The 26,294-nt window shown below is 43.5% G+C and overlaps 2 protein-coding genes across 2 annotated transcripts in view; one reads left to right on the top strand and one right to left on the bottom strand.

Moving 5' to 3' along the window:
- Positions 1-7,996: 7,996 nt before the first annotated feature.
- Positions 7,997-26,294, bottom strand: part of chrnb1l (cholinergic receptor, nicotinic, beta 1 (muscle) like) — a gene marked incomplete at both ends in the record, with an annotated part of 30,969 nt that continues 12,671 nt past the window's right edge. The window contains 4 exons of the mRNA XM_084043161.1: positions 7,997-8,137; positions 8,846-8,984; positions 23,269-23,444; positions 24,956-25,179. Of these exons, the coding sequence (XP_083899287.1) occupies positions 7,997-8,137; positions 8,846-8,984; positions 23,269-23,444; positions 24,956-25,179 (680 nt within the window). The remainder of the gene's footprint in view (positions 8,138-8,845; positions 8,985-23,268; positions 23,445-24,955; positions 25,180-26,294) is intronic.
- On the top strand, positions 9,673-11,307 carry LOC311035081 (sodium-dependent lysophosphatidylcholine symporter 1-B-like; the record flags this gene model as incomplete). Its single annotated transcript, XM_084043162.1, has 1 exon — positions 9,673-11,307. One exon carries the CDS (start codon positions 9,673-9,675, stop codon positions 11,305-11,307), a length of 1,635 nt encoding a protein of 544 aa, XP_083899288.1.

Genomic DNA, 26,294 nt, shown 5'->3' with positions numbered 1-26,294 from the left:
ACAAACCCAGTAGGCTAATAACCAGAATAAACCGTTTTTATTCTACTTCTTCTAATTTTGCGTTTTTCCTGCGCAATTGAAGTATCCGCCGATCAATGCTGTTCCACCTGTTGGGTTTATAGAAGTTCTTTAGAAGTTCTGTAGCGAGAACGAGAAGTCCTTGGTGATGTGAGGTGGTCCGTGCTGAGGTGGGACGTGGGTGTGTATTATGTGTCTGCTGATGCACTGAGTTAAATGAAGAGGTCTCCTGGTAGCCTACAGACCCGCCTATCTCACGGCTGGGCAGTGGTGGATTATTATTTTTTACTTAAGTAAAAGTATCAACACCTGAACACCGCAATGTAGAAATACTCTTGTTACAAGTAAAAGTCTTGTATTCAACATTTACTTGACTAAAAGTACAACAGTGTTGGCATCAAAACGTACTTAAAGTAACCAAAAGTAAAAAAGTAGCCTACTCATTATGCAGAATGTCCCGTTTTCAAATGTATACATTTGAAACTTGCATTAAACATCTTTTGAAAATAGCAAAAATATTCCACTAAAGTAAAAAATACCTCAAAATTGTACTTAAGTACAGTACTTGAGTAAATGTACTTAGTTACTTTCCACGGCTGCCCGTCAATGGGGTCTGGGCCAGAACACCTGTTGCTTGCAAGTAACAGGTTGTTCTCTGACTCAGAAACCTATTGACCCGATAAGAAATTGGGGGGGGGGGGGGGGGGGGGTTATGCCTCCCTAATTACGGGAAATATAGCCGTCTGATCAAATTACTCTTACCGGGGGCCTATTTCACGAAAGCAGAATTAGGGGTGTAGTACCTAGTTTTACAAACAACACAGGATATGATGTTATCACCCAAAGTGCAGTGGACTCTGCATGGCAGGGACGTCCTCCTCCCTGAGCCAAGCTTGCGCCTGACCGCATACCTGAATGGGACTAGATGTTACAATCCTTGTTTATACCTTGAGAAACATGGGTGGGGATGATAAAGTCATGTAGTGGTCTAAAGATCAGACTCGCATTGAGATTCCATGTTCAAATCCCAGTCCTTCTTTGGTTCATTGCTTTTCAACTTTACTAACTGAAGACTGACATACAGTATAAACACTTCAAGAGTACTAAGAGACATCTGCTGAGAGACAGTGAGAGATGGTGTAATGGGATACTGCCTCTCAGCAAAGAGGTTCCATGTTCAAATCCCAATCGTCCCATATTTCAATGTTGTAGAACTTTGACATTTTCAAGGCCAAAATACTAAAAAGCAAGTCAAAACCACCAGAAGATACCTGCTGAGAGATGGTGTAATGGGATAGTGATCAGACTCTAAGCACAGATATTCCATGTTTAAATCCCAGTTGTCCCATTCTTCAATATTGTAGTACTTTGAAATTCTGAAAAACAGGCATTGAAAAAAATCCAAACAGAATTATTGCCGTCGGACCATTAGCCCGCCTCCTCATCCATTCAGCAGAGCGACCCTCGCCTATACAGTGATGCAAATGTATGCCTTTGTCTTCATGGGGTACCAGGAGTGCCAGGGGTGGGAGTCTGGGCCATCACCTGTACTCACCTGGCATTAAAGGGGCTCTGAGAGCAGCTTGAGCCATTCATTACTAAACTACAACATGAAGAGACCACCGCTGAATAATTGATTGATTGATTATACTTGCATATTGTTTTTATTAACGTTTTTCTGTTTTATAGTCAGTGTAGTGTTGTTGTTAACTTGTTTCCCCAAGATTTTTCCCCGAGCACCCCCCCCCCCCCTTCGTAGGGGGGGGTGCTCGGGGTACTCAAGATGTCTCATAATGTAATGGATAGATTTCAGATAAACCCATACAGATTTTGCTGACCGAATGGCCTTTCCTCTAACTCCACCCTCAGTTCAAAATATCTCCTACATTTTATTTTGGTGAGCCCATCTTTCCTCTTGCACAAACCTTCAGTCCAAATTTCCATTTGGGTCTTAGGAGCAGCATGACCTCTAGGGGGAGGTCTTGTTTATTAACCAAATGCATGAACCCCAACTTCCGTATTCTGGGAAGCTGGGTTCTGGGTCATAATAGGCAAACATTCAGCGAAATTAACATTCTGTGAAAATAGCAGATCTAGGCCCGGTCTGGGCACCTAGGCTGGTAATCCAGCCTGACAGTGTGTCGCGGGTTCGACTACCCATCCCTGACGACCTTTGCAGCATGTCTCCCCCCCCCCCCCCCCCCATCTCCTGTCAGTCTACTGTTCCTATCAATAAAGGCAGAAAAACAAAACAAACTAGAAAATGTGCTCCTCGGAGCACAGGTCTCCGCCAGTACTGTCTTACCTCACTTCAAAAGATATAAATGATCTTTTGAAGTGACATACTAGATAGGCCTCTATTTCATCATGCGTCTCGCTAGCCAATCAAAGCACACCCTTTCAACATATTGTCACGTGAAGCTTGACCAATGTTAGCTTGGTGGACACACGGAAGGACAAGAACGAAAACATAGTCTCCTGGCGGAGACAAAAATATCTTTTAAAAAAAAGAAAAGAAAGAAAATAGCAGATCTGCAAGCCCACAACACATCGCGTTGTGACGCATTGTGTGCTTGTAGATCTGCTATGTGAAGAGATTTGGTGTAGACGGAAAAGTGGAGGGGACCAAGTACAGTTCCCTGGGCCTGGGGGACCCTGGTCGAAGTATATATAGGGATTATTAAGAGATTAGTGCACATGCCTCAGTGTGAGTGTACAACACTCTATAGTAGTAGCCTGGCAGGGGCCATTGTGTAGGCATACAGTGAGTCCAGTTCCATCAAAGTAGCCTCAGTGTTTCTCCACACAATAGACTGTGACTGTCCCGAGTCCACAGATCATCGATCTCAGAAGACTGTTGATCTGACTCTCTCACAGACCCGGGAATGTAAATCATCTGGATTCTCAGCTTCCCCTTCTACAATGCAAGGTGCAGCCACATACAGCAAGCCAGGTCACAGATGTGTGGATGATAGATGTGATTGTATTGTTTAGTGTAGTGCACTCTTACCCCACCTAATCAGTGAATTCCTTGTGATGCAGTGAAGGTGACAACTACAACAACCTGCACTGTATCCAACATGAACTGTCACAGTGGATGGATTCATCACCCTCCTTTGTGACCACTTCCTGGGGTGATTGGGCACAAACCAAGAGACAATACCGGCCATTGTCCTTAGCACCACAGCTTGGCACCACACAGCATCTGACTTCACACTGTGGCTCAAGTACTGCATTGCTGGGAGAGGAAGTAATAAGCCATAAGCCTGGAGGAAATCATTCCCACTGCCAGGTAAATGGGAATATGCACACCTACCGGTCCTGGGGCTTTTAGTTGATTTAGGTAGCTTTATGATGGGTTCTGCATGGATGGTTGGTTCTCACAGTACAAGATGGCTCATGGGGCTTCTCTTTCCCTCCTTCCACCCGTCTCCCTCCATCCTTCTCCTTGCCTCCTCCCCTTCATTTCCTTCTTTTGTCCACTCATCTGGTTTGCTCTTTTGCTCCATCTCTTGCCCTCCCTTCCCACTCCGAACAAAGCAGTTATTACCTCTTCTCCATGTGCATTTTGTGGTGCCCCTAGGGGCAGAAGTGAAGGTGCTTTTGGAGGCGTGCTCTATGAGGCCCTGCCATATAGAGGAAAGTCTCATTAAGTGCACTTCATGTATTACTTTTTGTTTGCTCGATTATGGTTTGAAATATGATCTATTTAAGTGCAGTATTACTTTGTGGTGGATAAAATGTAATATGTATGCACACACATATGTATAACTATATATCTAAATCCTATGGAGCTAAGTTTTTAGCTCCATAGGATTTAGATATATAACCATGGGTGCATGAGATGAATCGTTGTTTGCTGGTAGGTTGTTGGTTCAAATCTGGCTTTTGGAACTTTTTCACTCTACATCTAAAAACAATCAGGCTATTAATATTAAAATATCCTTGGGTGGTACAGTGGTAAGGTACATGCCACATACACATTACTAATTTACTTTAATTTAAAAAAAATAGCAGATCTACAAGCTTGCAACATGTGTTGTGATTTCATAGTTCTCTAAATCCTATTGACCTAAGTATTTAATTGTCACCAGCATCTTCGATGCCTCTGTGGTGTAGGAGATGAATCACTGTTTCTTAAACTCGAGGTTGTTGTTGGTTCAAATCCAGCCTTTGGAACTTTTTCTAAATACCACTACTACTACTATCAAAATAAGTATTAAACTAGAAAATGTGCTCCTCGGAGCACAGGTCTCCGCCAGTACTGTCTTGTCCTGTCTTACCTCACTTCAAAAGATATAAATGATCTTTTGAAGTGACATACCTATTTATAGAGCTCTATTTCATCATGCGTCTCGCTAGCCAATCAAAGCACACCCTTTCAACATATTGTCATGTGTCACGTGAAGCTTGACCAATGTTAGCGTGGTGGACACACGGAAGGACGAGAACGAAAACATAGTCTCCTGGCGACAACAATTATAAACAGTTAGGAACATGAATGCATGTTTTCATTGTCTCCACCAGACCGAAGGCATGTCCGAGACTATGTTTTGGCCCCTGTTCGTCCGTCCGTCCGTGTGTCTGTCTGTGACCAGCTATCTCCGGTATTATTGGACAGATTGGCGTGAAACTGTGCAAGCACACTCCCTGGAGGCCTGAAGATTTTTCACATCGGCCTGTGGCCTCACAGGTGGCCACAGGATTTTTGCAAAACACATTTTTTATATTACGCCTACAGATTTTGTCCAAATATCAGGCAAATCGGTACACATTATCTCTACAGCCATAGAGTTTACAGGAGGTGGAGGACAAAAGTTACTATACTCACTTTCACTTTATATCGCCTTGTGAGAAACAAGTCTTGCCTGGTTGCTATAACAGCATTATGTGCCATTTCAAACCACAACCGTACACTGTTTGGAGATAAAAGAGTGTGGTAACAAGTTATGAAGTCAAGTTGAGGGGGGCTTTAGGGGTTGTTTAATGTCAAAACACAGTGGTCTGCATTTGATTCATACGAAATAATCAATATTACTTTCTGTGAATTTGCAGTGAGATCCCTCCATCCATCTACCGTTCTTTGACATCTTTCTTGACAATGCAGTATATATGTAAGTATAATGTATAATACATACATAGGCTCCACTATTATCAGAAGGATAAAAACGCAATAAAGCTAACAGCTTATTTCCATTGCACTCCTTGGGATGTATGTGTAAACAATGCATTGAATGAATGATTGAATGTGTGAGTGATAAAGTGCAAGTGAGTATGCAGGGGTGCGCATTGAAATATAATTATACATTATCACAAAATACAATACATATGCATTTAAATAAACAAGACTCAAAACCTAACATTATAAATGCCTAGCCCTAGAGGTACATCAGGAGCAAACCAATTGCAAAAACAGTAATTAATCCCAGCTTCGACCCCTTCTAATCCAGCTCTTTACAGGGAATTTTTAACAAAACTACATGTATTTGCCTCTCTCCTTCGATCTCTCCGCCCTATAAGCTGGTATGCACTGTGCCCAGGGCCAGGGGAGAGGGTCATTATTTTTTGACTCTGATGTCCAACAAAGAAACCATTGTTGCCAGGGACAACAACCCCGTAACTCCAGGAATCTGTATCACTTTGATGTGGAGGTGGAGATGCAGAACAAGGAAGAGGGGAGGAGAAAGTATGGATTTGAGGTTAGAAAAATAAATAGCAGAAGATTACAAAGGGTTGGAAGTGACGTGTTAGGTGAAGATAAGTGAAGAAGATAAGACAAGGAGGAGGTGAGAGAGAGAGAGAGGTAGCGCCTCTTCTTCATACAGTTTCAGGCTGCACCAGAAGTGTTGCTACTAGTAACCTGATTTATTTGATGTCCTCTTGGCTGCCGTTCCAAATGGGGCCCCAAGTCACCGAGCACACAAAAGGAACATCACTTTCTTTCCTTCTTTATCTCCCTGCTTTTACTATCTACTTTCCCGTAAACACACATTTGTCTAGTTGGTTTTTGCCGTTGCACAATGCTCAATGGGAGTTGGGGGGAAAAACAGCTAAATCAGCCCCTGACACTACCACCTCTCTCTGGGGTATTCTCCCACCAGAGCCCCCCCCCCCCCCCTCTGGATCTGGGGCGGGCGAGTGGAATGAAAATCCAATGATTAAAGTACTTTAAGGCACCGTTGGAAGTCACTGAGGCGTTAGCAATAAAACATGCTGGGCCCACGGCTTTTCCCTGAAAAGCTCACAGTCTGCAAATGAGGGGAATGGCGCCCTTCTCGCCATGCCCTCTCACTTTTTCTCTTATGCAACGCCATTCGGCTTTTGTGCCACGGCAGCAGGACAGTACACACACATTGTGTTCTTGGTCTTGTGGGTTCATTTTTCTCTGTTCTTTACTGAGGTAATTGGACGGTGTTTCTTCTCACAGACCAGCGATTCTGTGGAGGCTACGCAAGCCTCCACAAGCATTCTGTATGGACAGTTTGACCATACAGAATGCTACGGTACATGCATCTCAGATGCTTTGTGCTGTAGTGTGTTTCACGAGGATACACATGGGTGTTGTCCCATAGCACTGAAGAGAAGGCAGTATCAAGGATCGACAGAAAATAGAAAATGTTTTGGTTGTGTGTGACACAAGTGCGTGTATGAACTCAGCTTATGTTGAACCCATTCAACCTTTCACTTTTATCTGATCACACAGTTCCCCTCATTTTTGATCTCTAATCTGATTTGTTATAATTTAATTCAATTATTATTTACTTTGTCCTTCTGGGTCATTAGCAGCGTCAGTATCGAGAGCAGGCCATAGAATATCTTTTCAATGATTTTGAGGGAAAGGTGACTGGGAAGGCGAACTTGGGGAAAAAGTTTTTCTTAAGTAAAAAAGAGACTTGTTGCTGCCATGTTTTTATCTGTGTTGGATGTCCAAAACTGTTACTACTTTTGTGTGACACTGTGATAAAGTAGGGCATTAATTAACGAAAAGACATAAATAAGTTAAATTATGAAGATACAAGGATTCTGCCAGACAGCGACGATATGCTCTGGCATTTTGCATCATTGCCTATGATTGATATGATGTTGTTGAGAGTTGCTGGGCAATGCAGATTTCTCGATAGCAGACCACAAAAGCAACAGATGAAGACAATGGACAATGTCTGGACTTCATTCCCAGGTGGCAACACAACCCAGGGTTCTACCAAACAAAACTTTAAGTGGCATGTATTTGTGGACACAGCTACAACAGCTATGCCATCATTAAAACAGATCAAAATACAGACTACAGTACAGCTTTCTACTTTCAAAGGAAGTGTATTTCAAAACTTTAGTTTAAATAAAGATCACAATATATTACATAATATGAATTAAGCAAAAGTAATTCAGAACCGTGAAAGTGTAACCATTATGTCTTATTAGCTATTGTACAATCCGGAGGGTTTTGTAACAAGTTCATACACCTTTAGAGTTAAATGAAAACTCTGGATTTTATTGTGTAGCTATACTTATATTGTGAATTCTATTATAACATAGGGAGTGGAACAGACATTTTCTGTATGGTTCTATACCTACTGTACACACATTTCTAAATACTACCTTGGACTTACAAAATGCTTTCCCCCCCTTTTTTTCTGAGGTTGTCAGTAGAAATATGGAATATGAAAACATGGAAAGTCACTTTGGGCAGTCTCTTAAGAACACCGAAAGAGTAAGAAGCACACAATGCAACAAGGTGTGTGTGTGTGTGTGTGTGTGCGTGTGCGTGTGCGTGTGTGTGTGAATTTGCAAGTCATTTTCACGAAGATATTCATAGGATTTTCCACAGGGGGGCGATATAACAAGTGTCAGAAATCCCAGCCAGTCTGTGTGTGTGTGTGTGTGTGTGTGTGTGTGTGTGTGTGTGTGTGTGTGTGTGTGTGTGTGTGTGTGTGTGTGTGTGTGTGTGTGTGTGTGTGTGTGTGTGTGTGTGTGTGTGTGTCTAGGGGAAGGCCTCGTCGGGGGTGTAGTTGAAGGAGGCATCCAGGAACATGGCCAAGGTTCCTAGGGTGGTGATGACCACAAACAGCCACAGGAAGAGACGGTCCACCACCAACGCTATGTATTGCCAGTCTCCTGTCATCTGCACAGACACACACATACAAACAGTATACACACACAAACAAGCAGTTAACGACTAACCAGGCTTTCCACACAGAGGAAAGCCTGGTTTTCATTCCAAACTGACTAGTGTGCTCTGGTCTAGGCTACGTTTTTGTTCCCCAAATGAATCGCCGAATCGAGTAAAATCGAGTCTCGCCAGTCGAGATGAATTGCAAAAAAACACAGATTTACCAAATGATTATTATACCAAATAAATGAAAGTAACCAGAATACACCAAAAGGAACTAATTATGACGCCTCTGGCTGAGGGGAATCATTTTGGAGGAGCGCAGGTGTTTTTTCCATGGTTTCCGCCCGCCTGATGAGGCGAAGTTATATCCGCTATATCTCTAGACCGGATCACAAAACTGGATGCAAAACAGCTTGATCCCAGTCTAGTTAACAACAGTAACCCTAGCGTCCCTATTATGGGCATGTCATAATAGGTGAACATTCGGTAAAAAATAGCCGATCTACAAGGGCACAACGCAATACGTTGTGAGCTTACAGATCGTCTATTTTCGGCAAAGAGAATTGGTGTAGAGGGAAAAGGGAGGTATCAAGTATAGACCCCCTGAGGGACTTCAGTCCATGTACGTATGTAGGGTTTAAGTGGTTAAGTTATAATCACTGTACCGTATGTATGCAGTGAGAAACTGTACAGTATGCGTGCGTGCATGCGTCTCACCGAGTCGTCTGTGTCCTGCTGCTTCAGCTGTTCAGCCATGTAGGTAACAGCAGCGATGGCTGACTTGAGGTTGGGAGGCAGGATGAGACAGTAGTTGTCAGTGTCCATGTATCTGTGCAGCTGCACTGTGCTCTCCGTCCTAACACACAGCCAGAGGGGGGAGAAGCACATTATGTTTCTTCAACCTACTGTATCTTCATGTCGTCTCTGTCGAGTGGAAACCTCATTATGTCCAAAACTGTTACTTTTCAGGATTCAGATTCAAAAATAGCTAAAGTAGAACTTTTGCTACTTTTGTGTGACACTGTAGCGTCATCAAGTAGTAGGGCATTCATTTACAAAAAAACACCAAAAGTTAAAATATGGAGATAAGAGTTTTCTGCCCGACATCAAGGATATTAATGGTCCTCTCACTAATGCTCTTTATATGGCACCGTTTATGTCTACTTGGTCTGTGTCTCAGAGGAGGGCTGTCGACAGTTCAGAAACCCGCCTGCCAGTGACATCATCGGTAGGCAGGTTTGGAGAATACCCATTGAACCTGCTGTCAGTCTACTTAGTGCAATATCCCTTATCATAGCACTTGGAGGCCAGTCTGTGATGTCAGTACCCATCACTAGAACCTGTGATGTGGCCAATGGTTTGTGTTGTCTGTGAAGTCAGACCAATGTTCGGTTCACCCTATAAGTAGGATGGACTACCTCTAGATGTCGCACACCTAGATGTCGAACAGAGATAAGAGTTACGGAGAACATCTGACTGACTAAAAGGGTAAAGCTTCAAACTTACTACATCCATCCGACAGCTCTGGCATAAACAGAGTTATTATGGCCCAAGAAGAGGTGTCCGGTTTAGTGAATAATCAGGCAGTCGGCTCAGATGGCATCAGCCCAGATGGCATCAGCCCAGATGGCATCAACTCAGATGTCATTAAAGTAGCTGTGAAGCATGAGCCGAGGAACAGTTTGTCATTATGCAGTAAACTGTGCTATGCCATTGGTGGGGCGCCTTACCAGATCACAGCAACTGCCCTGGGCTTCTTCCTGCAGATCTATCTACTTGACGTGGCTGAGCTGAACCCCTTCCATGTCTCCATAATCGTGTTTTCAGGCAGAGCGTGGGATGCAATAACAGACCCCACGGTGGGATTTTTGGTGTCCCGCAGCCCATGGACGTGGTTCGGACGCCATCTGACCTGGATTGTGCTGTCAACTCCTCTCGCTGTGTTGGCATATTTCCTCGTATGGTTCGTCCCCGCTTTTGAGCATGGCAAGCTCTACTATTACCTGGTGTTTTACTGCCTCTTTGAGACACTACAGACTTGCTTCCATGTGCCCTACACTTCCCTCACCATGTTCATCACCTCAGAGCAGAAGGAGAGAGACTCGTGCAGCGCTTATAGGATGACTGTGGAGGTTCTGGGCATGTTGATCGGTACAGCCGTCACGGGGCAGATAGTGGGCATGGCCAGCACGCCGTGCATCCCTGAGTCCAGTGGTGTCATAGAGGAACTCAACAATTCTACCTCCATGTTTGCCTTCAATACTACCGCTCCTTCCATCTCCATGGAGGACACGAAATTTGCCTACATGATGGCCTCGTGTGCCATCGGCGGCATCTACATTTTCTGTGCCACCGTTCTCTTCTTTGGAGTTAAAGAGAAAAAAGAATCCCGTGGTGCCCGGTCAGAGCCCATGTCTTTCTTCCAGGCAATAAGGATGGTTGTGGGGTATGGACCCTATGCCGTACTGAACATAGCCTGCCTCACTACAGCAACAGGTTTCTATCTCCTGGAGGGGAACTTTGCCGTGTTCTGCATCTACGCACTGGGCTTCAAAGATGAATTCCAAGATATTTTGCTGGTCAGCATGGTCTCCGCTACCTTGAGCATCCCCCTCTGGCATTGGTTTTTGACTAAGTTTGGGAAGAAGACGGCTTTTTATGTTGGAAACTTGCTTGCGGTTCCCTTCCTAATTCTGATAGTGTTAGTGAAGAGCAACATGATCTTAGCCTACATTTGCTCCTTTTTTACTGGAGCGAGCATGGGCGCAACCTTACTGCTGACGTGGTCCATGATTCCTGATGTGATCGATGACTTTAAGGTGCACAATCCTGACTCCATTGGCCATGAGGCCATCTTCTACTCATTCTACGTCTTCTTTGGCAAATTTGCCTCTGGACTAGCCCTGGGCATTTCCACACTGAGCTTATATTTTGCAGGCTACATTACTCGAGGCTGTACACAACCAGATGAGGTTATTTTCACCCTACAACTGCTGATGTCTGCTGTGCCTGTGTTCTTCATTGTGGTTGGCTTGGTTATTTTCTACTATTATCCAATAAATGAGGAAACGAGGAAAGGGAACAGCAAACTGCTCCAGGAACTGCAGGACAGCAAACCGGTACTGAAATGGACTCAAGAGATTCAAGAAGACTCGACAGAGCTGTCCAACATGGTCTAGAATCTTTTAAAAACCCATGGACCCCGGAGCTGCCCCTGACCAGTTTGGCGCTCGATTTTAGCTCTGGCATTGCAGCCAATTCCACCATAAATTGTTGTGTTCATAAACTCACAAATGACTGCATGGCTTTATGTCTTTGATAATTTTTAAGGTGTACTGCAGTTCTCTAGGAAGGCTACCCATCTCAGTATGATGGAAGTCAACGGGGCTCACTTGCGGCTGAAACACTGCACAGATTTGGAGATGGGAAATTACATCATCGATACACCAGACTGCTGGGTGCGTGCGCCTTTATTGTCATTATGGCAAGGATCTACAAGAGCTAGTTTAGCTTTCAACACAATGGCAAATTGAATCATGCAATGCGCAGAATAAAAGATGCAAAACATCCCGCCATCTCCAAATATTTGGGCAAGACTAACATCTTGTTAGTATTGGACCCCGTCTTGTTATTTTAAGTAAGTAAAAACAACTAATAACTAACTATACTGGAACTGCTCCTGGAGAAATGTCTGATTCAAGACAAGGGGGTTTGTTTGTCACTCACTACTAGAAGGTACAAGCAGTGTGAAATGTCGGTGTGGCATGTTCTAAAAAACAACAACAATACAAAATATATATATAACAATATAATAGTGACTAGCAAATTTAATTAACATAATAATTGGCAATAGGTACAAGCAATGGGGAATTTGCAGAATGTGGACGGTAATCTACTCTTGATTTATAGAATGTACACAAAGGTATATACACCATAATAATGCATAACTACATGTACTGTATATGCATATTGGTGTAAGTAACCGTGTGACCACAAAAACTACAAGGGTGTATTGACACATTGCCATTTTTTTTTTGTCCTTGTCCTTTGCAATCTTTTTTTTGTCCTTGTCCTTGTTCAGGGATCCGACTGCCTCAGGAAGAAAAACCTCTTTCTGAGCCTTGAGCCCTGGGGTTTGAGAACGTGGCCACCCTGTCCAGGACCCAGGCGTACACCGCAGGGTTCTATTCCAGGTCAACCAGTTTGCTAGCCAGCCTGATGAGGACTGTAGTGTTAAAGGCCGAGTTGTAGCCAATAAATAACATAGAGTATCACCCTCCCATGTTGTTGAGGTGGGAGAGGGTGGCATGCAGAACCTGGGAAATGCCATAATCAGTGGATCTGTTGGGACATTTTTACTGGCCTCTCATGACCACTGAGGTCAGCGCGACCAGGCGGCAGTCGTTGACTCGTTGAGGCCAGTTGGAGAGGCATTCTTGGTAAGACGACAATGGTGGACCTTCTGAAGCAAGCAGGGACCACATAATGAGACAGGGAGAAGGTTGATATGGTGGTGAATACTGGTACCAGATCAGCACAGGTCTTGATGACAGGCCCGGAGATGCCATCTTTTCTTTTCTTCCTCCCCCCCACTTTTTTTTTGTGGGCTCGATCTCTGGAGAGAGCCCAGTTCTGTTATCCTACTATAAACCTGCACAATGTCTGTCCGTCTATGTGTCTGTCTGTCCGTCGCCCCGAGGGAGTGCCATGCCCGGTCTGTCGGATAGTCGGTTCTCCAGAACCCCGATCCGACTGATGCCCATATATAGGCATATATGGAGATCCGGTTGTCCAGAACCGACGATCTGACTGCTATGCCCATATATGGGCATGCACACATATGGGACCAACCGACTTCAAACTCTGCACGCACATCAGCGAGGACGGTGCCTGGCTTTGAGCCTGTCCAGAACCACCGATCTGAACGATGCCCATATATGGGCATATACTGATCACATCAGCGATCTCCATATATGCACATGAAAGGGACACAGGCAGGAAGACAGACAGATACAGAGATCTCCATATATGAGCATAAACGGGACACAGATAGACAGGCGGGTAAAACCATATGTATGCTGCCTTCTTGAACAGGGCCCACTTGAAAAGGATATTGACATCTGGTTTTGCCCTGGTTAAATAAATGAAAAAGTACAAACTTAAAAAGAGCCTGTAAGTATAAAAAAAACGTTTTAAAGTCATAAAAAAATATTTTTTGTCGCATTCCAAAGCCAATTATTCGATGACCGGCGATGACCAGCCTATCCGGTTGGAGACGCAAAGAGTCTCCTACTGAGCAGCCACCCGGTCATCGAATAATTGGCTTTTGAATGTGACAAAAACAAAAAGGATCTCCATGAATTCAAAGCTTCATGGCATGTGTAATTGATAGAAAATATTTTTTTTGGGGGTGAACTACTCTTTTAAGGTCATCCTTGGCCAAGGGGGATACTCTGCTGGCCATTGACACTGGCTGTCACTGTCCAGTGGAGGACATGCTGACCTAGATTGTCAGTACTTCTTCACTAATCCTTCATGCACATGCCAGTGGGTGTCCTTGTGTCCCCTCGAGCCAATCGCCAGAAGGACTGGCCGTCTTTCTTTGGTGCACCCCCCCCACCCAACCCACCGCCTGAGTGACAATGGCACGCTCCTGACACGAGGGGGTGACATTGTGACAGGGTTGGACTTGGATCAATAATTTGTGACGCTGTGAACTCTGGGAGGAAGATCCACTGTGTGGACATCTTTATGTCAATGGTGTTCAAGAACCAGGGGTTCTTGAGGGGGGTTCCAAGGGGTCCCCCCCAGCAAACTTACTTAATATATAGCATCAACATCAGTTTAACCACTTTAACCCTAGCAACTACAAGCTCACAACGTGCCACATCACTATGTGTTGTGAGCTTGTAGATCTTCTATTCTGAAAGAATCTTGACAATTGAGATGCTGTGGTTTTTGTACCCCTCTTGCTCAGGAGGATAATTCAGTGATGTGATGTTTAAATTATGTTACAGAACGCCATGAACAGGGATGTTCAAAATGTACACAATATTAATATAGTGCCGTAAACATTGTAAAATTAAAAAGAAAGAAAAAAAAAGCTTGATATACAGTGCACAAATTCTGTAACTATACACAGGAAAATGTATGGTGTATATGTTAAAGTGGATGTCAAGGTCCATTTTATACAAATGAAGGTACTTTCAGCTAATTAACACGCTAAGATTTTATCCCAAAAAAAATGCTGCCTTTTATTGTTTGCTCATCGATAATGCACTGCATATATTGTTTGTTTGTTTTCTTGATCTGCCATCTGGGCATTGCACAAGTATTTTTCCTCTGTATTTAACCCACCATAAATATATTAACCACATGAACCCTAGCGTCCCTATTCTGGGCATGTCATAATAGGCAAACATTCAATGAAAATAGGTAAACAATCAGCAAAAATTGCAGATCTACAACCCCACAACGCACTGTGACATGTTGTGAGTTTATATTAGATTTGGTGGGGGAAAAAATGTGTAGACCAAGTATAGACCCCTGTGGGACCCCGGTCAATAAAGAATAGAGGGTTTGAGAGTGGGCAGCCAGGCCCCCCCCCCACACACAGACTCCAAATATTATGTATAAAGTATATATGTTCTCTTTTTCTGTCCTCTCTTTTTTCTTTTTTGTTTCCTATCACTATTGATGTTTATCACGTTACTATGCTGCTTCTGCAATGTCTGAGGAGCCGATGTAACACAATGAAGAACCATGAACCTTGAATATGCCAACAACAACAGTGGCTGCTTATATAGCCTTTCATTTGTCCAACTGTAAACTTGTCTTTCTGTTCCCTAACAAAATCACACTGCTCTCTAAATCTATACCATACATCTTCCTGATATAAGAAGTCAGGTCATGCCAACGTCACAGCCGGTCATGTTACACATTCAGCCAGGGTCAAACAACCACGCAAACGGGGTGTTAACAAGGGGTTACCACCCTCTGCTTCTATGAAGATGGATGTGTGTTATACATTATGACATCAGTGAACTTTATGTGGACTGTCACTAGGGTTCATGTCTGCTGGTTGCTCTGTGGGGTTCGTCACATGTGCTGCTGCAAGTTCCAATGGAGCCAGGGCCTTGCAGAAAGTATTCAGTTTATGCACGACAACTGGGCATGGTCTTTGCAACACTTTAAACAGCGTGTGTATACAATATACAGTGATAGGCTATAATAAGCATCACATCTGGTTTGTTTTCGTGATTTCAATCAGCTAATAGACAGGGGCTTAGGAAGGTGAACTGTATTCTATCAAAGGGTGGTTATGCCATTTTGGAATGACCCTTTGTATTTACTTTATGTTACTTGACTGACTGAGTCATGGGATAGCCATCCTAAGCTCCGCTGTCATTGCCTTTCACAGGTGGCATTGTCACTTCTCTCCCTCCCTCCAATGTCTGAAATGTCACATTAGCCTGCATTATACAAACAACACATACATATTTGATATACAAAATATCAACAAAGATTTTAGATATGTTTTGTTTAATTTATTAGCACATAAAGAGTCAATAAAGACAAAAATCACACCCTGTGTGAAGGTAGCGGCGCCTTTGATACATTTTGTCATCGATATGTGTTTATAATGTGTTTATAGCCATGTGTCACGTGAAGCTTGACCAATCACTTTGTTGACGGACCTGACCAATCAGAACGTTGACGGTGAACACGGACAAAGTCAGATATAGAGCAGGATCCGCTAGCGCCGCTAAAAACAGAAGAAAACTAACTGAACTCACACTGAACAATAGATCCATCACACGCATAGCCAACTCCATAGTTCAAGACACCACCCACCCACTCAACAAATTCATCAATCTCCTACCCTCAGGCAGTGTTGGGAAAGTTCACTTAAAATATGAACTAGTTCAAAGTTCAGTTCACAAATTTTAAAATGAACTAGTTCAAAGTTCAGTTCATAATTCAAAATTTTGAACTAAAGTTCATGGTTCAAAAAATGAACTAGTTCAGTTCTTTTTCGTTCTTTTTTTCAATATATATTAGTGCGATTAATCGCATATTAATCGCATATTTTTTATTGGCTCAAACTTGAATGATGAACTGAAAAGCAGTGCATTGTATTGTATATGGAGCAGGATGCATCCAAATATATTATTTATTATTATTACTATACTTCTATTATTTATCCAATTCATTATAAAACCAATGTTATTTATTTAATTTTCTTATACATTATATCCTCTCTGGTGTTCATACATAAAGCACCCTATATTTATTATGTCCAGTGGTGTAAAGTAACTAAGCACATTTATTCAAGTACTGTACTTTATTTTTAATTATTTCAAAACTTGAGTTACTAGTTACTTTGTAGATTTTACAAATACATGAATCACTTCAGCCCTATTTAAGTTTTGGCTATTGGAAAATAGCTGATCTACAAGCTCACAACAGGTCACGGTGCGACATAGTGAGCTTGTAGATCTGCTATTTTCTAAAGATTTTCATTCATCTTGGGGGCGGGCTGGGGGCTTGTCAAAGTGAGTGTATGACACTGTTAACATCAAAAGCCAGGTGCAGAAGTCCACTTTTAATGCCAAAATAAAGTCGGGTCGGACGTCCAGACTACAATATGACGGTCATTCAGAGGTTCGGGGGCAGGGGCTACCGTCCTAAAGTCGGCTGTTAGGCTACGGTGCTACACAGCCACGTTGTTGTTGTGACATGATCCCAAACTCATTTCGCCATTCCGCGGTGTTTACTTATTAATTCAGCCCAGCTTCAAGTTAATTTTGTCGGCAGTGAAGCCAAGGAAACAACACCGATACTTTGGAAGAGACACAAGTCAACTTCCAAATGCTTGTGGCCGGGAAATGATCTTCGCAGAGCGGATAAAGTGTCAGCTCTTCGCCCTGGCCGAGTGGCCGTAACTGTCTGTGCTGCTCGGACTCCGCGCTCCGCGCGCTGCGCAGATGAATGTTAGACACCGCCTTGCTTTTCTTTTTTGGGGCTGATGGTGCGTTCAAGGCGCCTCGGAAACACAGAATAGGATGAAATACAACATGACAAACCGATGTAACCATGGAAATTTGGGACACTCTTGAACGAAGTTGAACGAAGAGAGAACGCCGTTCACAAACGCCAGAATGAACGCGTTCACGATAACGTTCATCTAGCGGATATACAGTACGTTCAGTTCACGTTCGCCCAAAATATGAACGAGTTCATGAACGATCGTTCATTGAACGCGTTCAGGCACAACACTGCCCTCAGGGCGCAGGTACAGAACACTCCCATTTAACAGGGCCCGCTTTAGAAAAAGCCTGGTTCCTGCAGCCATCGAGGTCCTGAATAAAAGGCCCTGCTGAAAAAAAAAATGTCACATTGAACGCCAGACGCGTAGATCTACGCGAACCGATTTAAAGCCGCAGCGTGCCAGTCGCGTAGATCTACGCGACTCGCATTTCCCATGTTAAATCGAAAAAGTGCACTTTCCGGAATTTTTTTTGACCCATTTCCGGTTCCGGGGCCGAACGGAAACGGAATAATACTGGTTCCGTTTTTTTCGCTCGCATCCGTTTCCTGTCTAGGCATCAGCTTAGAATCGATTTATCTCCCTTGTGGTTTTCCTCACCACATCGTCCTGTCTAACGTTCTCGCATGTAACTTCAAAATGGAGGCACGGATCGGCTCGCAGTTTTTTGTTTTTGTTTTTCACGGATCCCGTGTTTGTGTCGAACCAAATGAACGCGGATTTTAAACGGATTTAGCGGGGGCTATGACGACATGAAAAAAACAAAAAAACAACAAAAAGAGCTTGGCACTGGTAGGTACATTATGAAATTAACCTCTGGCGTTCAATGTGTTAACACCAGTTGTCTTGTTGCTTGTTGTCTGTCTTGTGTGATGTGAATTGTCCTTTATGTAATGTACAGTCAGTGAAGACAAATTTCCCCACGGGGACCAATAAATCTAATCTAATCTAACCATATTATGTAGGAAAAGTTTAGAAGCCTAGAGGCTTATAGAGAACTTCCCCTTTTTGTAAAATACGGTAATAGGTAACAATTGCTTGTCCCATGCAAATTAATGGGCACTACATGCAATATAATAACATAACATGCTTTGTTTTTGCCAACTCCTCATCTTCACTCAGTAACTTTAAACATATATTGAGGGCCAGCCTGATGAATCAAGCCTCTCCACTTGCTTCTACCATATCATTTTGCACTACTTCTGCATACACACGGACACACGCACACACACTTGGTACTTGTTTGTCGTGTCTGATGTTTGATTACTATGTTCAACTTACTACTTGTTTATTATTTTAGGTAAGAACCTTGCATAAGCCCTATATGGGGTTTCCTTTCTCACCTGCACTTATTACTGTGTCTTTTAATAATTATTACCTTAAAGTTGTTCTGTGCAAATTTCCAAAAAACGACTTTTAGCAGCCTCTGCTGGTCATTACCGTCACTGCAGGCCGTTCGTTTATCCTCTGTTACCCAGAATTCCATTCGTTTTCACCGGAAGACGGAAGTGTTTCAAAAAGCGTTCTTTTAATTGTTTTATACGATCTGTGGATCGTTTCTCTTAGCCAGTGGAGCTTTAGTTACCGTGAGCTGTGTTTTCTTTTTCTGTTTTTTTTCGTTCTTCAAATCATACAATCTCTTAAAATCAGCGTGAGTTTCCTTTTGTTATTAGCGCGGTAGTTCCTGGCCAAACAGGAAACCGGCGCGGTAGTTCCTGGCCAAACAGGAACCCCGTGGATTTCCGCTTCCATTTCCGGACAGATTACGTCATTTTCGAGGGAACGTCATGCTCGACGGCGTTCAATAGAAAATATATAAATAAAAGGCTTTCGGGGGTGAAATTCTTGGAGTGGGTGTTGTGAAACATTTGCCACTCACAAAAGATATACAATTTAACTTTAGTTTTACTGAAAACGTTACCTAGTATTACTTTAAGTACTGTTTTTAATATGCAAATGAAAATAAAAAAATAAAAGCTTTACTGTGTAGGCCTGACCTGACATGATGTGCAAATATGCTTTGCCAATAATGAAGCTCTAAAAAAACATGTGTGTGCGCGCTATATGTGCTCATGACTGTCATCTAGCTGTAGAACATGATCAATCCATCACCATCGCTAACAAGGGTGTGCATATGGCCTCTGGGGGCAGCTATAGCTAATAGACTGCCATGCCACCAGCACACGGCTAGCATACAGCTGAATGTCAAGCTGCTAAAGCTGTAACAACTTAGTCAAGGCTTGTCTCTCCAGCACAGTGCGGTGGACAGTGTGTGTCTGCATGACACAGTGAGGGGGGCCACTGTCCAAACCGGATTATAGAGGGTGGACTCACAGGGGACGTAATGTCCTTTAACATACCTGCCCTGTTTCACAGCAGTTTGTAATGGACTAAAATCAAACTATTTATATCTGCTGCTAAACGTTGTTTCCACTTACACAGGAGGCATATTCTGCCTTCTAATTTTATTTCTATTTTTGACCATACTCTTGAATATTTGACATTGTGTCCTCTTGTTATCCGACTTTCCTCTGTTCATTTCTCTATTCTCTTATGGCTATTTTTACAATGTTGGGAGCTTGTACACATTTCCTTTTCACCCACTCTTTTTTTTGTATTGTCACTTGTTAAGTGACAATACAGCTGAATTTGCCACATCTATTTCTGAATTCGCCACATCTATACTGTAGTTTAATTGTAACATTATTAGGTTAATGTCATGTGAGAAAGAGACAGACAGAAAGACAGAGAGAGAGAGACACAGACAGACAGACCGACAGAGAGAAACAAAGACAGGGGCAGGAGGCTACACACAAATCCAACCCCCCCCCACACACACACACACACACACACACACACACACACACAGAGTGTATAGACGTGCCACCTCCTAAAGACATCCGCCCTGGCACCATCCGGGGCATACCAGCCAGATTGGCACCTCCTTGTATGTATACAGTACATGTCTGTGTGTCGCATGTGTGCAATAAAGAGAGCGTAGATCTTATCATGACATGTCATCAGGGACACGACCGTGACAATTCACCCACCTCTTTTAGACAGTAAAAGATAAAGAAAGCCGAACTCCGGAAGAAGTGTATGGGCGCATGCTTCTTCATGTGTACGTCTGTATAGTGTAAATGTATTTCTATATGTGTATGCATGCATGTGTGGGCTTGCATTTATTTCTGTATGCATATATGTTCATGTGCGTGCGTGCATCAATACTATGTGTCTCAGGGCTGTGTGCCATGCTGCATTCCATTAGCATTCCATGGCTTCTATTCATTACCACAGGCTTATGGACACACGTGTGCGTGCACGCACACGCACACGCACACACACTCACACACACACACCCACACATCCGAAATAGCCAACCTGTGTAAAGTGTAAATCAGACAACCCTAACCTCTAACTGCCTAATCCTAACCCTATCCCCAACCTGAACCTTTTCCTAATTGTATGACTAATTCTAAAATAAATATCTAAATTAAACAACAACAGCCAACAACGCACGCACGCACGCACGCACGCACGCACGCACGCACGCACGCACGCACGCACGCACGCACGCACGCACGCACGCACGCACGCACGCACTTCTCCATGTGCCATGAAGCACGGTCGCAGTCTCCTAAACAAAAACAAGCCAGAATGGTCCTTTACCCCGGATCACTCAGCACCCACCCTTCACTCTCATCCACTACCCATCATGCCGTGGCCCCCCCCCCCCCACCCCCCTCCATTTCTGGGATTACCCCCTAATGCCTAACCTAAACAGAGACTTAGGGCCTGGCGACTATGGACGGGGGTCCTGGGACTTAGCTGGGACTGAAACTGATGCCCTTGGAACAGGATGAGAGTTACCCACCACATGCAGGGCCTTGTGGCCCGCGGACCTGTTTATCATGGCAAGGCTGGTGGGTTACTGGCAGATTACCCGCCCTCGGCCTACCGAGTGGACCTGTCAGAGCCATTCATCATCGCTGAGAGGGTTGAAGGCAGGACATAAGGGGTTAGACTGGGTCAGAAAGTGTGAAAATATTGAGATATTCAGGGAACGTCAACTAGCTGGCTGGGAAAATAACGTCTGCGGAGCTGCACGTAGACATCGCCTTTATAGCGGCATTGACCACATTCCCGCATGGAGACCATTTTGCTGTATTTGGGGAGGCGTGTATTGTTTTTTCCATAAATGAATGCCCATATTTATGACAGTGTCATGCCAAAAGAGTCCATCCACAGTCGATCTGTTATTTTCAAATATATATATTTTTAAACTAAATAATAATGATTCACTGTAATGACATGCCAAAAATAGATACCAGGCTGAAAGTGATTAAATCTGTCCAAAAAATAATAACTTCCATTGGAATACATGTTGTTTTCCATTTCCTGACAAGTAAGGGTTTTAGACATACTAGGTTTCCGCCCAACAGTGGCACGAGTGCACCCTCATCACACTACAATTTGTCAAGGTCGTTGTCCGCTAGCTATCCACTTGGGGACTGCATACGAAATGAGATAAGAAATACAGTCGGCTAACTGAGTTGCTGTAGTTCTACAGCACTGTGAGCTATACTGTAATAGCAAGTCTGGCAGCAGACATCTATATCGTTGCTGCCGGGCAGAAACCTTGTATCTCCATATCATTTGTTTAATACATTTATATACTTTTATTTATTTTAATTTTTCAGAAATGAATGCCCTCCTTTGTTGGAGAAGAGTGTCGCACAAAAGTAGCAAAAGTAGCCGAGCGGATCTGCTATCTTAGCAATTATAATACTTAGTAAGTATTTTGAAAGTGACAGGGGTTATTTGTGTCTGTTTAAAAAAAAATATTAAACCAATATTAAACCATTTCCAGTAACAGTTTTGGACAAACAAGGTTTCCACCTGACAGTGACAGAGATATTTAGGCTCAGACTAGAGATTCATGCCCTGGGCGCGTCTTATTCACACTAAAATAAATGGGATTTAGATCAAGATCAGCACATCTCAGCCCAGAGAGCAGCCGTATATGAGCTGCACCGTTGACCCCCGCGGCCATCACTTCAGCTTAACTACATCCAGCCATGGTGACAACTTCCAATATGAGCGCCATAACTCTTTGGCACTTCATTTCTTTTCAGCAGTTCGAGCCAGGGGCTTGTCATCTTCTGAGTACGATCCAAGGTGGTCTGTGCATGTGAGTGAGTGGATGTGTGGGTGGGGGAGGTAAGTGTGTGGGTGGCAGGGGTGCTGCAGAAAAGCTAAATGGTTCCAAGCTTAAGCTAATGTTTCTGAGATTTTATACTCCCATTTGCAGAGCTGAATTTATGGAAGCGCTCCCGGGGATGAGAACCATCATCTCCATGGTAGTAGATAGATATGTGTATTATATACAGAGTCATATTTTAGAGAACCTTGACTTCTGCATATAAAGAGATTAAATCGTATACGGTAAAGTAGTGAGTAGAGCTATTGTTGGAACAGTTGAGGGAGATTCATGCTACCCAAAAATAGCATGTTTTTAGACAGGTTGATGAATAGTTTTCAGTGTGTGCTGAACACAGTATTCATTAGAATGTTTCCCTATGTGCTTGGACCAACACAATGGCCAGTGTTCATCACAGAAACCCCATTCATTGTCTGTTCTACTGTCATGGAGGGACATTCATTCTAGGATTTTTCAAGCAATAGGCTACAGCAAAAGATGTTTTTAATTGAACTTGTTTAATGTCAAACTGACCCTTACAGCAGTGATTCTACACCTATTTTAATTTCAAGGACCCCCAGTGTGATATGCATTAGGCCACAGACCCCCAATTGATAATTTAAGTTTTTCATCTTTGAGGCTTCAATCGACAGTGTAAAATCAGTGTGAATTAGGACCAGTCCAGTTCTACATACTGTAAGGGTCCATTTGGTTCCTAACCATCAATCATTTAGCTGGGGACCACCTGGAACCCCCTGAAGGACCCCTGTGGGACCGCGGTAACACTCTATATTTTGTGGCACATTGGTCAAATGCACCAGTAGAAACAGATCAGGAGAGCCATGTTTCTTAACTTTATTACAATGTGTAGGTGTGGATGGTGAGCCTTACCTGCCTCTCCAGGGCATGACCAGGTCAGGGTTAATCTTCCTGAAGACGTACTCTCCTCCAGGCCTCCAGCCCAGGCCGGGGGCTTCCTCCCTGCAGGGCTCCTCCTCCGGGGGCAGAGAGTCCTCTGTGTTGGGTCTCTGCATGCCTATGTACTTGGGCAGCATGTGGATGAACACCTGCACGGGGTATATTCACACATCAGAGTTACCAGTGAAACAGTTAATCAATTTCATTCATTATAAATAATAATTTATCATTTGATAAAATAATTTGGGGCATGTCATAATTGGTAAAGTTTCCAAAGAAATAGTGAAGATAGCCGACCTACAAGCCCCCAACGTGCCACATCGCGTGAGCTTGTAGATCGTCTATTTTCACTATTTTTGACTCTTCTTTTTTGGGGCGGTGTAACCGCCCCCTATAAGTGAGTTTTGGACACTGACCAATCCTGCACCGTGATTGGCCAATAGTCTACAACGCAGTCTACACCCCTAACCCTTCCATTGTTAATGCAAATCGATACTTTTGCAAAGTCAGCCAATCACATTACAGCTAGTGTCATCACCACTAACTGTAATGTGATTGGCTGACTTTGCAAATTCAGGACTGTGATTGGCTAGCGAAACACATGACACATGTGCAGCCCTATGAATAGCAGTATGGACTTAAAAAAAAGTCCATACTGCTATTCATTATCCTTTTTTTTAAGTGAGTCATGTTGTGATGACCACACACCGCCCACTTCACACTGGGTGTGATTTTTTTTGTGCTATTAGCCACACACAGAACATGTTCAGAAAGCAGGTGGTAACTGAAGTGCAGTTATAAGGGGTGACACGCCCAGACTTTCCAGTGATCCTGGCAGAAGTGATGGTATCCATACAAAGACATCCATCATGCCAGGCGGTAGAAATCGTAAGCAGATATTTCTTGTGTATCATCTCCCTTTGTCAATATGAGGACAGAGTGACATACTGTACAGCAGCAGTTCTCAAACTTTTTTTTCTAATCTTAAAGACTACCCGTTTGCTATGTATTAGGACACAATCTGGGAACCCATTCACTTCCCCTTTGATTTTGCCTCCCTTTTTGTGTAGAAATAGGAACTTGGTTTGGCTCCTCCCCTTTCTTAGTCCACTTCCTCCCAGGTACTTCTGTGTTTATTCCTACTAACAACAACACTACATATTTAGGGCAGTGACACTGACCCCCATAACTCTGAGAGTCAAATGGGTCCATTTGGTTCCATTTGTACACTCTCAAAGAGTTACAGACCTTAAGAGTCATTTTGTTTTTAACTATAAATCATTTAATTATAGCTGGGGACTGCATGGAACCCCCTCAAAGGACCACTGGGGGGTCCCCACACCCCACTTTAAGAACCATTGACATACAGACAGAGAGTTAAAAGGACAGCCTCATTACAATAATCTCAACTATCCAAATACTAGGGGACAGAAGTCCCGAGTGCAGACTCTCAGTGAACAGTCTATAGAAACAGTCCGCACTCACAAGGTGAATTTTCTTTGAGTTCTTTAATTTACCGCAGCAGCAGTCATGACAAACGGACGTGTTTCGGCTACTCGAACACTGATGAAGGCCTGGGTAGGCAAAACACGTCCGTTTGTCATGACTGCAACTAACCACGGCAGTGGTTGGTCATGTCTGGCGGTGGGCCCTCCCTCACCCTGCGAACCCACGGGGGCATGATGTGTGTGCTGGGGGTGCGGTGGTGCAGGTTGAGCACCACCACACTGAGGATGACAGAGAAGGTGACCAGGATCATGGTGAACATGACGTAGTTGACGATCATGGGGATGCCCAGGGACGTCTCCGGCACCTTGTCGGCCAGCAGCAGCATGAAGACGGTCAGAGCAATGAGGACGGAGATGGACAAGGTCATCTTCTCCCCTGAAAACCACACGGGATCGGTTTAGGAATGCTTTAGGAACAGTGGTTCTCAAACTTTCTAATGGCAAGGACCCCCAAATTATTATGTAATTGGCCAATCTTTTCAAATGGACCTCCATTTGAAAAGATTTTGTGCTCGTAGATCTGCTTTTTTACCCGCACACAACTTTGTAAACTGCTTTAGGATGCATGGCAGGCTTGGCAGCAAATCTAAACACATCTACTGGTGTCTGCTTTGTGTGCTGAGACAATGTAAAAATATCTGACGAAGCCACATTACATAAAAACCCAAAATAAATGCATTTTATTTTTAAAACCTTTTATGGAACAATGGCACTCTCAATCACACACTCAAATCTCTCTACATGCTCAAATGACATGTGGCTCACAGGACAGTATCATATGGAAATACACAGCCATGTGCTCACAGCTTGTTTGATTTCACATGAGATGTGTTGCTTGTGCACTCTGGTTCCAGGTCTACTCAAAAGCCCAAGACCTAATTTCTCTCAGTTGGCAGGGACAACACATCTCTCTCAGTGTCTGTCATACATGGCTCCAACCCCAACCATCACACTTTGACTTGACTTTTCTTTGTTCTTTGACCTACAAACAAGTTAGAAGTGTGCATGGTTGGAGACTTCTGGCCATCTCTCACTCAGATTGTTTCTGTGTTTTTAGTACCCTCTGGTGGACAAACGTGGATCGATATAAATACATGCGCAGACAAACGCTCAGCATTATCATAATAGCTTTTGCACTTAGGCTTGCTTTGGACAACAAATACAACTTCCACTCAAACAAGACTTGCTTGATGTAGTTTATATATAAGTACGGAGCATTTTGATGAAGGGACACCATGCAGCCAAAGATGGTAGGATGAAAACAGGACACCGCAACTTCGATAGATTTCCTGTGTCTGGGTCATGTGGGTCATTTAGGACAGTGGTCTTTTCGTGCCAAGGACCCCCAAATAGACACTTATTAGACCGCGGACCCCCATTTGAAAAGATAAGCCAGGGACCCCCATAATAGCAGATTTTTACGGCTCTCTAGCAGTGATTTCAACCATTTTAATTTCAAGGACCCCCAGTTTGACATGCATTAGGCTACGG

Source organism: Gymnoscopelus microlampas, assembly GCF_963454915.1.
Source record: "Gymnoscopelus microlampas genome assembly, chromosome: 19".
NCBI classification, from domain to species: domain Eukaryota; kingdom Metazoa; phylum Chordata; class Actinopteri; order Myctophiformes; family Myctophidae; genus Gymnoscopelus; species Gymnoscopelus microlampas.
This window is presented reverse-complemented; position numbering and strand designations above follow the sequence as displayed.